General features: G+C 39.7%; 1 protein-coding gene across 3 annotated transcripts in view; it reads right to left on the bottom strand.

The window, feature by feature from the left end:
* Positions 1 to 2,894: 2,894 nt before the first annotated feature.
* The window catches only part of UTS2B (urotensin 2B), a 58,566-nt gene continuing 45,720 nt past the window's right edge, over positions 2,895 to 15,740 (bottom strand). For 2 of the 3 annotated variants that reach the window (XM_073675161.1, XM_073675160.1), the window contains 4 exons: positions 10,058 to 10,156; positions 7,772 to 7,809; positions 5,100 to 5,193; positions 2,895 to 3,302 (listed from right to left, as the gene is read on the bottom strand). In XM_073675161.1, the coding sequence (XP_073531262.1) occupies positions 3,277 to 3,302; positions 5,100 to 5,193; positions 7,772 to 7,809; positions 10,058 to 10,156 (257 nt within the window). In that variant the 3' untranslated portion in view covers positions 2,895 to 3,276. Of the gene's footprint in view, positions 3,303 to 5,099; positions 5,194 to 7,771; positions 7,810 to 10,057; positions 10,157 to 11,761; positions 12,337 to 15,740 lie in introns of those variants that run through there. The other variant, XM_073675159.1, reaches the window with a different exon arrangement.

Here is a 15,740-nt window from a genome sequence, read left to right as displayed (position 1 = left end):
AGCAACCGAGCCCTCAGGGTGCTACAGTTCCATTTATCTTCAGCCTAGGTGACGTATTGTGATACAGGGCCGTGATTTTGGCTATAAAAGGGTCCCCTAGACCCCTACCCCAAGCTTTTTAAGAGAATCATATATGGCGTGCCAGGAGACTCTATGGAATGCTTTCTCAGCATCCAACGAGAGTATCTAATTACAAATTTTTAACTGCATCTAGCCCAGGAAATACTTTGTGCCTAGTAGCAGTGTCTGCTAGTCAGCGGATTATCCCGGCTGTTAAGCAAGCTACACCACCTGTAGTTTGGACACTTAATTTTTTCAAAGGAAATGCTTCGGGACCACGGGATACTCAGTGAAGAGCATCAGGAGGCACCCCAAGGCATAGGGGCTGGGACTGGCAGTAGGATGCCTTGCGGTGGACAGCCGAGCTCGATCCTTATAAAAGCTTTTTAACTGCAGCAGCTTTAGTGGACGCTACTGGAGCTGGAATTACGCAGCTGCTGGCATGAGACTTGCCCTCCAATAGATCCTTGTAAATGGATTTAAAGTGTATTCATCCAAATTAGAGAGACAATTTAAATTAAAAAGCTTAGAGCTGCCTCCACCACAAGGGGGCTCGCTCGACCCACCAGCGGACAGGCACCAGTATTGGGAGAGGGGGGCTGGCCGTCAGGGTTCACCGCGGCTCTGGCACAAACCCGGCGACACGGAGGTGGCACGGGCAGGAGTGGACTGAACGTGTCGGCTTCTCACTTTTTGGATTTTAGAAGGGCATGACATGCCTATATCTGTGTCTCCCCCTCCTTTTACTCCTCCACCTCTTTTGTTTTCGCATGACTATATGTACTTGTCACTTTTCCATGTGTTAGTTGTGTCTTCTGAGCAGTTTGTCAGCTTTTGGACACCTTTGAAGGTATTTTCTATGTGTTTCTATGTGTTTTTGTTTGCCTGCCATTGGTTTTAACGGTGTTCGAAGGTGTTCGACGAACAGTTCGAACACACGGGTGTTCGACGAACCGAACCGAACTCGAACACTACGGAGGTGGCTCAACACTAATAATGACCCTATATGATGCGCCATACAGTATAATGGTCCCACATGGTGCTCCACACTGTATAATGGCCCCACATAGTGCTCCATACTGTATAATAACTACTCACCTCTGCCCGTTCCAACACTGATCTGGTCCCTTCATATATCACAGTTCTACCTGTGGGAGCACGCCATCTCCACATCACTGCCACTACTCTCCTCATCCCCTCAACACTAGTGCCGCCACCCTCACCCTCCTCAGCACACGGAGTGTGATACAGCAAAACATTGATCACATTCGGACCAATATTATTGTATAGTGCCATGCACATGTCCATTTTTTGTCTGAGGAAAAAAATCACAGCATTTACAATTTGCATCCTTAAATTGGATCACACTTGGCCATGCAAGTCAATGAGCCTGTGGAAAAAAATCGGACCACACTTGGAAGAGATCTGAGAGCAGTCCAATTTTCACTAACTGACAGAATGGAGAGTATGGGTAGCATGATGGCTTGGTGATTAGCACTGTAGCCTTGCAGCGCTGGGTTCCTGAGTTAAAATCCCACCAAGGACAACATCTGCAAGGAGTTTGTATGTTCTCCACACATTTTTTGTGGGTTTCCTCCAGGTTCTCTGGTTTTTTCTCGCACTCCAAAGACATACTGATAGGGAATTAAGATTGTGAGTCTCAATGGGGGCAGTGACGATGTCTGTAAAGCATTGTATAATATGATGGTGCTATATAACTAACAAATAACAAGATGGAGACATTTTTTCACATCTCTTCTTCAACCAAGAAAATCGGATCACACTCTGATCATACTCTAGTCAGAGTTTGATCAGAGTGTGATTAGCATATTCGGGCTGATTCTCTAGGATGAGAGAAAATACATGTCGTGTAACCCTAGCAGAGCAGGGAGGACCACCGGTGACCTGCTTCTAAGGGTAGCCAGCTGAGATAGTCCACTCTCTGAAAATCAAAGATGTTGTATGTGAACTACTTATAATTGAGTAATCAATGAGACATGATTGACATATGTAGTGTCTTTGACACGACTATCTTCCTATATGTATTGTCGTAATTTTTTAAGTTTTCCTTTTGAGTCACCTTTTGGTCACATATACCTGTTTGTTGTTATCTAATTATTCACAGTGGTGCTACTTCTTTGCAGGGTATAGCAGGGTCATTGAGGGCTAGCCAACGTCGAGCAGGGGCGCCATATCGCTCTTTAGGGTGCCAGACTCTGCGGCAAGGTAGGGAAACCATCAGGCCAAACTTAGGGCTAGAATCCTTATTGCTCATTTTTGTGACCTACCCCTGTCTGACAAAAGCCCCCCGTTTATAATATTGATCAATTAAAGTGGTTGTAAATAGTAGAAGGATCTTTTTTGGAGGTGCGGTCAATACTCTTTTTGGCATTGCATATTCTTTCCCTGTTCTTGGACCAGCACTCCTCCCATTCGGCACAGGTAACTTTAAATTAGCAGGAGACTGCAAAGAGGGTCTAGCCTATTTTTGCTCTCACTTGAGAGCTTGAGAAAGGTGAGTTGAAATGCTTCTTTAATGTGGTGTTGTTGCAGTGTGTCGGCCATTGTTGCTGTGGTTTTGTGCTTGTGGGGCAGCGCTTCCTGGAGTCATGGGGACTCAGTCTTGCAGCATGGGTGCTGTGAGGCACCAGGCCGCTCGCCCTGCTGGTGCAACGTCGCTGCAGTGGTGGAAGGCGCACTGCGCCGTTCCTTTTAGGCAGGAAATGTTAAGACCCACTAAGAGGTTTGCTGTGACGTGGCAGCGGGCTTCAAACAGTCAAAAATACTGTGAGACATTTAGATATAATTGATACATCTTTATTCAATCAATGCAAAAAAAAATGAGATTCTGGCTCTTTTAACAAGTAATAATGGAAGGAATGAAATACATTAGTCTAATAAAGATGAAAGAAGTTAATGGATTGCAGCTGACATTTGAAAACACAATAGTAAATTCAGCTCATAACGTCTAATGAGTAATGAGTCAAGTGATGCAATATTCTTAATGCATTGTGGTCTTGTAAAGCTCAGGGGAATCAATGGCTCAGTAGTGTCTCATATGTAGCCTTCCATTGAGGTGAACACTAAACACAAATAAATTACAAATGTTGCAGAAAAATATAACCTCACAGTTTTTCATTGTTGCTAAATTTTTGGTCTATGCGCCAAAGCTTTGGTCAGTTCGCAATGAATATGCTCTTTCCTGCAGAGTCATCTTCAAACACAGTATTTCCAGAAACACGCTGTGAAAGGAAAGTAAAGACACTTAAAAAGGTCAAAATTCTCATCAATGATATTTTTTTTTTCTCACAGAAACCCAGTGCGAATTGCCAGATATGGTATCTTTTACTAGAGAGATTCAACAAAATCCATACAATGCTGAAAAGACCTAAGGCTGTGTGCCCACTATGCATTTTTCAAGCGTTTTTGATGTGGAATTTCCGCAGCGTAAACGCTTGCAAAACGCTTGGTAATACGTGCCCCATGGTTCCCAATGAAAATCTGCATGTTCTGTGCCCATGCTGCGGAATTTTCCGCAGCGGATTTTCCTTGCGGAAAAATCTGCAGCATGTCCATTATTTGTGCGTTTCCGCATGCGGATTTGAGGTCACAATGCATTTAAAAAACGCCAGTCAAATCCGCATGTAAAATCGCTGCAAAAACACGTGTAAAATCCACAAGCATTTTTACTGCCAAGAACATGCAGAAACGCTGTGGAAATTTTCTGCTTCAATTCTGCATCGTGGGCACATAGCCTTATCCATGACTTTGAAAGAGCCCCATTGTCAGCATAACACCTGTGCAAACAGCAAGCTTTTGGTGCAGTTGCAGTTGAAGGGGTTGCCTCCTCTTTTTCATCAGCACACTGCTCTCCACCCTCCCAGATTATTATTATTATTATTTATTATTATTATAGCGCCATTAATTCCATGGCACTTTACATGTTTAAAAGGGGTATACATAGCAAACAACAAGTACAATCATTTTAACAAAAACGAATCAGCGACTGGTACAGGAGGAGAGAGCTTCCTGCTTCCTGGGGGCTGCATTCTCCTAATTGATTGATAGTTTGGAGAGTTTGATGCATTGTTTCACCACTTGCCTGAACTGTACGCTCTCCAATGTGGCAAGCAGAGGCCATTTTGCCTTTACAGGAGCAGCGCAGGGGCACTGAAGCTGACTGGATCAGAGACTAACAGTGCGTTTTAGCGATCTGACCAGCATCAGAGCAGTGAGCGCTACGCTCCTTGCCTAGAAGACTAACCACCGCCAATTGACTGCAGTATGGACCAGTAGCCTATGCAACAAGCAGTAAAATACAATACAATTAAAAATCCCTCTATTCTTGTGAACCGAGAGGATTTTTAAAAGTATGAAGATTTCAAAGTTATTTTTACAAACACTTTTCAATTATATCCATTTATTATAAGGAGAATAATCTTTTAAACTCTGGATGCCCTACCACTACAGAAACTAACTAGCTTTAGATTAAAAGGCATATGTTAGCAGATTTGAAATGTAATCTGACAGCAGCATGATGTAGGGGCAGAGACCCTGATTCCAGTGAGGTGTCACTTAGTTTACTAGGTACAGCAGTTATGATAGAATCCCAGTTTTCTCTGTTGCAGATTTAGCAGAGCTTGTAATGCTGAGCTGTGTGTAACTCTGTCCACACCACTGGTTAGCAGCTTTCTGTAATCAATGTATAGTGACAGAAAGCTGCAAATCATTTCAAGGGGCATGGTTAGACTAGGAGGCAGAAGGCCAGCTTGTCCTGTAGTGATAATCTCCTGCTGATAAAACACTGATTTTATTGAAACAGTAAAACACAGTCCAGTAAGTGACACATCGCTGGAATCTAGCTCTCTTCACCTACATCATGGTGCTCTCAGATTACATAAATCTGTTGACAGATTCCCTTTAAAACTGATGACAAGGAGATTGTAAGATGCCAGGACTAATTAGCCTCTAGTGTGCAACTCAACTCTATTATGCTCTATGGCAGTTATGGAGCAAGATCACATTTCTATAATGTATACCTCTTTTGTTTGGATGTGAAGGTGGGAGCCTGTCCATGGCAAATGACACATCACCCGACTTCTCTTCCAAAATCTGTTCCTTCAGTTTTTCTAGCTGATTGGAAAAAAATATATATTTTTAGTACAACTGTAATTGTGATGAATACGTTGATAGCTTTGAATACATTATGAATAATTAAATAATCATCTGGTTATATTGGCAAGACAGAGACATAAAAGCCTTATTTTACTTTACTACTCTGACTGCAGCACAGATTTGTGTCTTCTCTACTGCTGACACAATAGCAGGTGATAGATGGATACCGTAGTTGAATGAGTTTCCAGGCTTGGACTAAAGCATGCAGTCACTCTATTTGACTGTAGACTGCAAATTGTGACAGCATATGATATGCAGGCTTTCATGATTCCATGTATTTACGATGCAAGCAGGCGGTCACGTGACCTCTTGTATGCGATTTTTGCATACTTGCGGTCACGTGCCAACTAGACTTGTGAAGTCAATTGAGGGAAGCCAGATGAGTCTAGTCAGCATGTTACTACAAGTATGTAAATTGCATACATATATTTTATTTTGCTCACTTATATAGCGCCATTAATTCCACTGTCCCCATTGGGGCTCAACAAAAACATGGGAAGAACATACAAACTCCTTGTAGATGTTGTACTTGGTGGGATTTCAACCTAGAACCCAAGGCTGCAGCCTTGAGTCACCGTGCTTGAGAAAAAGAGCCACCGTGCTGAACAACCATGTGGTCAAGTGACCTCTGACTAGCACGGGGAATAGCAGAAAATCATGTGTATCACACAGTGTCACAATTCAGCAGCCTATACTCACATAGAGCAGACTTTTGTCCCAAGCCTAGGCGACTCCTTTAAACAGATCTGAAGCACTAATTGAACATCTTATAGCTATGTTTTGTGCTGTTCTCCTGTTAGTCAAAATAGAAATAAACAAGTAAGTCTGACAGTTTAGAGACGCACCCCCAAAGGATAGCACTGTAGTCAGTTTTTCAGGAAGTTTCTAAGTTCTAAGAAATAAGCTGATGGGGAAATATTTACATAACAGGGGAGCAGATAGTCTCTCTTCGAATTCATTGAATTTTATTTCTTAATCCTAACCATGTGGGGAATTTTTTAATAAAAATCAAGAATAGAGTAGTATTATGTTTGTGAACACTTATCATTAAGCAATGTCAATATACAAAGGTACTGTCTGATACTAGAAAAATGAGCTGTATTTTTTCCAAAACTAGTACCACAATTATCTGAGGGCCGTGTCTGGTACTGCATTTCAGCCCCATTGAAGTAAAGATTGCTGAGCTACAATACAAAAAACAGCCCATATACAGGATTGGAACTGTTTCTGCAATTAAGTCAGATTCTTTTCTCTAATCTCATACTTGTGCTTTCGAAATGGGTCATACTGTATCCACATGTCAATGAAGATGGGTGCCATGCTTGGAAACTTTCAGTTTTTATTGTCCTGACTCAAAATCCACCACAAAAAAATAGCTCCATGTAAACATGGTGTAATGTAATGCTGCTTTTCTCATGCAGGAAATGAGTAAAATGTCATTTCATTTTTTTAATTTTTCATCTCTGTTGCAAAGATATTAGCTTGTAAACTTTCATTTCTAATTTTCGTTAAGACCAAGGAGGCATTAGTAGAGATCTATCTCTGAGGACATTGATGCCCCCAGGGAATGTCAGACTCAGCTTTTTTGTGTGAGACATGTAACGACACAGCCCTCCTCTCCTCACTAATCTTACTGCCAGCATCTACTGTGATTTCAAGCAGGTGAGGAGAGGAGAGCAGAGCTGTGTGTCATTACAAACACCTCTGCATATGCAGCTCTTACGCCACAACACTGTCAGTGTGGGGAAAGATAAAACAAAGCTAACAGTACTGTAGGATGAGAAGTGCAGATGAAGAGGGGATTGTAATGGTACACAGATCTGCTCTCCTCACTAAACTTACTGCTGGCATCTATTGTGAATTCAAGCAGGTGAGAAGAGTAGAGCAGAGCTGTGAGTCATTAAAACACCTGTACATATGCAGCTCTCATACCATTGCACTGACAGCATGGGGGAGGGAGGGTAAAGCAGAGCTGATAGTACCATGGGATAAAAAAAAATGCAGTTGCAGAGGTGATTGCAATGACACACAGCTCTGCTCTCCTCACTAATTTTACTTCCGGCACCAACTGTGATTTCAAGCAGGTGAGGAGAGAAGAGCAGACCTTTATATATGTGGTTCTCATCACACGGCACTGTCAGTGTGGGGAAGGAAGGGTAAAGCAGAGTTGACTGTAGCATGGGATGAGAAATGCAGATGCAGAGTTGATGGTAATAACACACAGCTCTGCTATATTTCCCTCCACCTCTTGTAATCACAGTAGATGCCAGCAGTAAGATTAGCGAGGAGAGAAGAGCTCACATAGAGAAAGCCTCATCACTTCCCAGATTAACCTAGTATTGTTTTCCATTTCTTTTGTAAGTTCTGGTGATCCCTTTTAGTTATTACTATTTAGTTTTGAAAGATCAACAAATCATATCACAGACCATAATTATGCAGCTATTTCAAAATAACTGTTTGCGTAACTAAATAATAATGGAAAGCAATGTATTGTGAAACAAACATGTTTAAAAATTGCTTGTGTTGCAAAACATACCTGTTCCAGTTCTTCTAACTTGTTCTCCAGCTCCAACTCTAATAGAATATTTAGCAATCATTAAAAACATCACCCATTTATTGATAGTAAAACTTAATCTTACTTATAGAAAAAAAAAATCCTAAAGGTGAGGTTCCAACATGCGTGCGTAAAATGGTTTGTTTTTCTTCCAAAAAAAAACCAGACAATTTTTTTATCTGTGTTTCCATCATTATGCCATGAATAGGTCATCCATATGTCCGGTTTTTACATCTGCATGACTTCCCAATGGCATCACTTTTACACATCAACAATTTAACATAGAATAATAGTCCAAATATAGTTTACTATTTTAATAATGGCAAAGGATCCATAAAAAACGGATTCCATACTGAAGATGTCCATATGGCAACTCATCTATTTTTTAAACTCACCCATTGAATTTAATGGTTGATTCTGATCCAAAAATCAGACCAGATTAGTGCATGCTGCAATTCCTTACATGCCGACCATGAAAAGCATTCATGTGAACTACATCATAGACTTACATTGGTCCGTGTGCTGTCCATATGCTATCTATTTTGCATATGGTCAGCATACAAACATATAATATTCTTGTCTGAACGAGACCTCATATGAATGTAGCCATTTTGAAGAAAACACACATGTAGAGCCCAAGATGTCAGAATAGTAAACACCAGCTGCTTGCTTCACATTTTAAAACTTAAGGGCAAAAAAGCCTGAAGAATTTAGCTTATACCAGATTTTATAACAATGTTTTCTTGTTTGTCTAGGACTACTATTTTTAGGGGAAGAAATTCATTTCTGACTACAATTCTTTACTACATGTGACTTACAGAGATAGCTAGTCAGACCTTCTTGACATTTTCATGGTTTATGTTGAGTTAAGCCTTGCAATAAAAATCAAAGACAGAAACATGAAATGCAAATACCCTTCAATAAATAAATAAACAGCGATAGTGCATGAAATGCACTATTTGATCACTTTGATCAAAATAATGCAAAAGCCATCCCACCACGTCATAGTGACCTTATTTGGGACAGTCTTAATTCTAATATTTAAAGCCTTACTGTTTGTCAAGTGACATGCATGTAGATAAGGGCTGAGAGACTGAGCCCAGCTAGTGGACACAGCCGTGGGGAGCAAGATGAATAGACTTTCCAGATCAAGGAAAAGGCAGGCCACACCTTTATATCCACTTGTGCACACTTAACTAAGTACTCTATATTATTTTCATGCACTATTGCTGTTTATTTATTTATTTGTTGCAGGGTATTCGCGTATTATGTTTCTGTCTTTGTTTTCTTCTGTTTAGTGGCCATGTGTGAACATGCTCTTACATGATGAATGCACACCAATTTATATACCAGTTCATTTCTTTAGGTTTTTTTTAGTTAAGTGTGCACAAGTGCATATAAAGGTCTGGCTTGCCTTTTCCTTGAGCTGGAAAGTCTATTCTTCTAGCTCTCCATGTCTGTATGTCCACTAGCTGGGCTCAGTCTCTTAGCCCTTTTATCACATGCATTTCACTTTATAAATGGTAAGGTTATAAATATTAGAGTTAGGACTGTCCCAAATAGGGTCACCGTGATGAGGTGTGATGACTTTTGCATTAGTTTGATCAAAATTATGTTAACTAAGTACCCTATATTATTTTCATGCACTATTGCTGTTTATTTATTTAATGCAGGGTATTTGCGTATTATGTTTCTGTCTTTGGTTTTGTCTGTTTAGTGGCCGTGTGTGAACATGCTCTTACATGCTGCATGCACACCAATTTATATTCCAGTTCCTTTCTTTAGTTTTTTTAACCTTTACAATAGTCTAATCACTAGTAACTTACAAGTTTTTGATAAAATCACGTCTATAAAGAGCAGAAATATATTGGCCTCAATGGTATACCATACTTCTTGTATGGCTGCATGGCTGTAAGGGATTACTGTACATTAAGTCTCCAATCTAAGTGCTGTTTAATCAACCTAAGAGCTCCTTGTGAGCTACAAGAATATGGGACTGACAATAACAGTTATAGGGGGTTTATCCATTGGAAAAAATCTATAGCTATTATCTAAAAATAAATAATAAATAGTGGAGCAGTACTTCAATCTAGTAAAAAGAAAATAATCCTTTTTTTCACCACAGATCCTTTTTTTTCTCCATGGTTTGAAATGTTGTCTCGCTCTTTATTTTTTCTTATATCTGTTAAGTGTTACCCTTCAGCCCTTAGAGGACAGTTCACTGAACCGGCCGTGCTGCCATTTTTGGTTTTCTGTCATAGCTCTTACCTAAGTGTGAGGGTCTTCTTATGGGCAAGTGCTTATTTAGAAGAAGCGTGAGGAGCATATCTTGGTGGTTGACATCTTTTTCTGGATACAATTCATTTTCTGTAATGGTCCAAAGAAAACGTTAAGACAATGGAAAATGGGTTCACAGTATGTTCCAAAGATGCAAATCGAGCAAAAGGATTGTAAAAAAATTGGCAAAATTGTCAATTTGTTATCATTATGCTTTCCCTTTTTTTATTTATTGACTGAAATGTTAATTTATCATGACATTCGGAATAAAAGTACTCGTTAAAACTCACTTTAACACAGCAATGCAGATACAACTTGTTACCGCTTTATTAAAAACATGTAAATGTGAGACAATGACAGTCAGAAAAAATTTAGCAATATTGATACCATAATCCAAATGTAGATAGTCAGTAGCCACATAGCTTTTGTGCCAATGACTACCAAACTGAGCTGGTAATTTCCGAAACATGTGAACTAGTGTCACACACAGAAGCCATGACTGTCAGATCTCGTTCTACATCATGCCCAGTCTCGCCTGGCATATGTCATAAAATATAAATAACATTTTCATAGTAAAGTCCAAAAAAATTATTATAAAGCTCTTGTTCCTACAAAGGATGTAAAGATTACAAAGAATTAGATCGAGTTTAGTTGTCAACTGAAAGCATTATCTTGTTCCAGCTGCTTGTCTGGTTTAGACAATGTAGATTTGTGGCATGTTATTTGCAGAGCTAACCACTATGGATGCAGAATACACAGCCTTCATCTGTCTGATACAATGTGTGTGATCAATGAGCTGCAACTACATGTGCAATTAGTGCAGATAGGCGAGTAAGTAGAGTATAAGGAAATAATTCTAAAGTCTAAATGCTGAGGTCTGGCTGGGACTAGGGCAATAACGCAAGAGAAATAACAGTGGGTGAGAGCGATGGTAGTGCTCACCGTGGGGGCGTTGTGTAGCTGCAGACCCTAAAATCTTCCAGATAGCAATTCACTTCAGTGGAGATATCATGGTACCTAGGTTGCGCTTGCGGGAATGTAGAATCCTCAATGATATAAAGTTAAGGTATTTATTCAACCAACACATTTTGGCGACAAACTGGTGCCTTTTTTCAATGTAAGAAAAACAAATGTTAAAAACTTTAATTTTATATCATTGAGGATTCTTCTTTCCTGCAATCGCAACCCAGGTACCGTGATATTTCCACTGAAGTGAAAGTCTTAATAAAATATCAATTATTAAAGGCACCAGATATACACCTTCATGAAACAGCAGCATAAGTAAAGATTATTTTAGACACATTGTTCGAAAAGTTCCAAAAATAAAGTCTGACTTTAAAGTTGGACACAATAACTATGCATCGGAATATTGTTAGATAACACACATAAAAAAAAATGTATATATGTTTTTAAAATATTGAACACTCTTGGATCTAATTGAGAAAAAACATATCATCTATACTGAGAATATAAATTATATATATTCTGTACAATATCTTCATCTACTATCAATATCAATAATATTGTGTTGGGTTCTCCTTATGTATAATGAATTTGAAAAGTATAGCATGGGAAAATATATATTTCTACCTCCTGCAAAATGTTTGAATACTGATACAGTTTTATGGTTAAAAGTACAGGCCTGGATGAAGTATAATATGATGACATAAAATATGCAATTCAAAAAAAACTCACCTTGCAACAGATAAGGTTTGCCTTCAGCTGACTGAATGGAGATCATAAAAAGGAAAGTTAAAGTCCCAAGGCAAAGATGTACAGAAGAAGCTTTAGGCAACATTTCTTCACTATTGATGGATCCTTGTAGATTATTTGAGGCTTCAATGCGTTCATCCTCTAAGTCAGCTCACTTTTAAATAGTGCCCATAGTCGTCACTGAGTGATATTCCAAAAACCCCCCAATAAAAATCATTCATCCTGTCAATGGCGTTCAATTCTTGGAATACTGACAAATGAACTGCGTGAATTTCTTGACGTCAAACCTAGATCAATCTATCCAGAATATGACCAATAAAGTAGAGCTGGGATACACATGCTAAATACAAAGAAGGAATCAGTGGCTGGCTCATGGTAATTTATAGTTGCATTTCCATGCTCTCATTTTAATTACTCTGAGATCTCTGTAATGAATGCCAAAATGAAGGCAGAAGAATCACTAACTGAATTGATTTCAGGTCCTTGATCTTTAAAATGACTTCTATGGGTTACAATATAACTACAGGATTAGTTCAGAAGGGAAGATGATGAAATGGGGAAGAAGAGAAGACTGAAGATAAATATGAAATTTATCAAAGAGACATAGCAGGTCTTCAGAAGTGTCAGGAGAAGTTGTAATACATTGTGTTCCGTAAGAGAATACAAGGCAGAAATTGACCAGTGGTTTGATTAATTTTAGATGAATGGATGTCATCCGCTCCTGATGACTTCAGGTGTGACTTTTCCATGGCTATCTTTCAATGTCACATTTTTCATTTACTCTGCCAAAGTTTCCAATCTCGGCAAGGATGACACAATCTTTTGGTCTGAATTCAAAAAGCTAGAAGAACAAACTGTGCGTGTCTTAAAACTAATTTATATGACTGAGCTCTTGGTTGCTGTTTGTACGTCAGAATATAGGTAATCTTAGTTCAATTTATTAAATTATCACAATTTATATTTTGTCCAAGGAGATGCTTACAACACCTTACATCTGAGAATAGGAACGTTATGGGAGTAATGAGACAGCCATTCTTTCGTGGGCACTGATTTGCCAGGGCTATGTCTGAGCACTGTAACTTCTGCTATTCTATTATTTAAAAAAACTATTTATTTAAAAAACTATTAATTTTGTACTGTATGGTGGTACTATTTAGAAACATATGGTAAAATGTTGTCATTGACTGGAAGTATTCATTTAGAAATTATGGCACAAATTGCTGCAAAAGCATGGCACTGTTTATTTGATACTATAAAGTTACGCCCCTCACCAATGAAGTTGCAACAATATGGAGGAAAAGTCATGGAATTATGGAAATCACAGGATCGACAGACATGTTAATGATATGCAAATGATGAAAAACTGGAAATAAAGTTTTCAAATAATCTTGAATAATATAATATCTTTACAATAGCTGACCAATAGCATCCCAGAAGAAGATAACTCAAGAGCATAGGTTTTTTTTTTGAAGATAAATGGTTTTTTTTCAATTTTTAAGTCAAAGCTCATATGATACTCAAAATGTTTCTTTGTAATTAGTATAAAATCTATGTTTTTTTGTTTAAGTGTGAAGTTGATCAGAAAGCCTTTTACGGAGATTTGCATCTCTTGGCTGCGGTTCAAATACTTTGAGCCACTTATATAATGGACAATACAGTGAATCAGGCAGAGTACCAAGTATAGAAGTATACAACAGATCAATTATGGAAATGACTAATGAAAGATGCAGGAGCTGAGTGATATAATTAATTGTTCCTTAATCACTTTAGAAATTCATAAGACTGTAAATCAGCTATTCATCTTCCTGTGCGACCTCTGTATGATTTATATTACTAGGCAGAGTAGATTATGTGTTGCACTGTATATTGCAGCTCCACTAATACAATATTTTCCTTCATTTCAGGCATTACCATTTGAATATCTATGCTAACTCTAACCAATACACTGAACCCCAAGAATCTTGTGGAACTATTTCACCCAAACCTGAGGATCATTAACAGAATACTATAAGCCCTGGCAATAGACAAGGTGGAGGAATGGGTCTTTTCCTTTATACAACTGTACTTTCAACCCTATCCCTCATTCTCACTTCTTTTGAAGTGCATTCTATCTGTATATACCCTCCCTATAACCTCCAAGTGGGTATTATATACCAGCCCCCGGGCCCAGCCACTGCCTTTATTGACCACTTCTCCACCTGACTTCTACTCTTTCTCTTCGCTGACATCCCCACCAACATCCCCACTGACACCCGCCAGTCGGCAGCCTCCAAACTCCTGTCGCTTGCTTCATCCTTTGGTCTAACTCAGTGGTCCTCCACAGCCACCTACACAGACAAACATACATTCGTCCTTATCTTCACCCACCTCTGCTCCCCATTTAACCTCAGAACCTCACCTCTCCCCCTATATGACTACCATCTTCTCACTTTCTCATCCCTGTCCCCCTCACCTGCCCACTTGTCCAACAACTAGCGCAGCCCACATAAACCTTGCAAACCTAGACATTCACAAACACTCTTTGACTCTATTCTACTGCTGTCATCCATATCTTCACTCCACAAGTGCCATCGTTCTCTACAACGCCACACTCTCATAAGTTACTGACTTGGTCACCCCTCTCGTGTATGGCAGAGTGCGACAAATCAATAGACAACCCTGGCACAACAACCTAACTAAAAAGCTTCGGTAAGTGCCAGTGTTGCGGCATAGCATTGGAAGAAAACACACTAGCAAGAAGAAAAAAAAGCAACTTTCACATTCAAGCCAGTCCTCACCTCTGCTAAATAGATATACTTCATAACCCTCATATCTTCTCTGTCCCATAACCCCAAACAGTTAATCAACACTTTTAACTCCCTCCTCCACCCTCCACTGCCCCCTCCAACCTCCCTCATCTCTGCAGAAGGTTTTGCCACACATTTGAAATATAAGATCGAACAAGGCAAGTCTTTACTGCCCATCCACCGAAACTTCTATGTACAACAGATCACTGGCTCTCTCCCATAACATTCCTCCCCACCATCACTGAAGGAGAACTTACTCATATCCTCTAGAAATCACACCTCACCACTTGCTCACTTGACCCTATCCCATCCCACCTCCTCTCCAACCTCACCACCACGCCTATCCCGGCCCTAACCTAACTCTTAAACCTATCGCTAACTTCTGGTACCTTTCCTTCTTCTTTGAAACATGCCACAATCACGCCTATCCTGATGAAATCATCTCTCAACCCAACCTCTACATCCAGATACCATCCCATATTGCTACTCTAGTTCGTCTACAAACTCCTTGAACTGCATGTCCATGCTGAACTCTCCTCCTTCCTCTCATCTAACTCACTCTTTGACAACCTACAATCCGGCTTCCATCCACACCATTACGCTGAAACTGCTCTGATCAAAATTACTAACGACTTGCTAACAGACAATTCTCTATACTCCTCCTTCTAGATCTGTCCTCTGCCTTTGACACAGTCAACCACACCTTCCAACTACAAATGTCTCCTTTTAATGTCAAAGATCTTGCCCTCTCCTGGATCTACTCATAAACATTTCTAAATGCACATTTAGCGTCTCCCACACTACCTCCTTATCTCACCCTCTTTCTGTTGGTGTCCTTCAAGGCTCTGTCCTGGGACCCCTACTCTTCTCAATCTATACCTTTGGCCTGGGACAACTCATAAAGTCCCATGGCTTGCAGTACCATCTATATGGTGATGACACTCATATCTATCTCTCTGACTCAGACATAACCTCTCTACTGTCCAGAATCCCAGAGTTTTTATCAGCCATATCCTACTTCTTCTCATCAGGTTTCCTAAAGAACAAAACTGAACTCATCATCTTTCCTCTATTGCACCTACCTACACTACCAGACCTATCTTTCACAATTAATGACACCACGCTTTAATCAGTACTGGAAATCTGCTGCCTCAGAGTAACCCTCGACTCTGCCC

Source organism: Phyllobates terribilis, unplaced genomic scaffold (genome assembly GCF_046119375.1).
Source record: "Phyllobates terribilis strain yellow unplaced genomic scaffold, ASM4611937v1 Scaffold_3__8_contigs__length_932513732, whole genome shotgun sequence".
Lineage (NCBI taxonomy): Eukaryota > Metazoa > Chordata > Amphibia > Anura > Dendrobatidae > Phyllobates > Phyllobates terribilis.
Note: the sequence above shows the minus strand (reverse complement) of the source record. Positions and strands in the feature narration are given on the sequence as shown.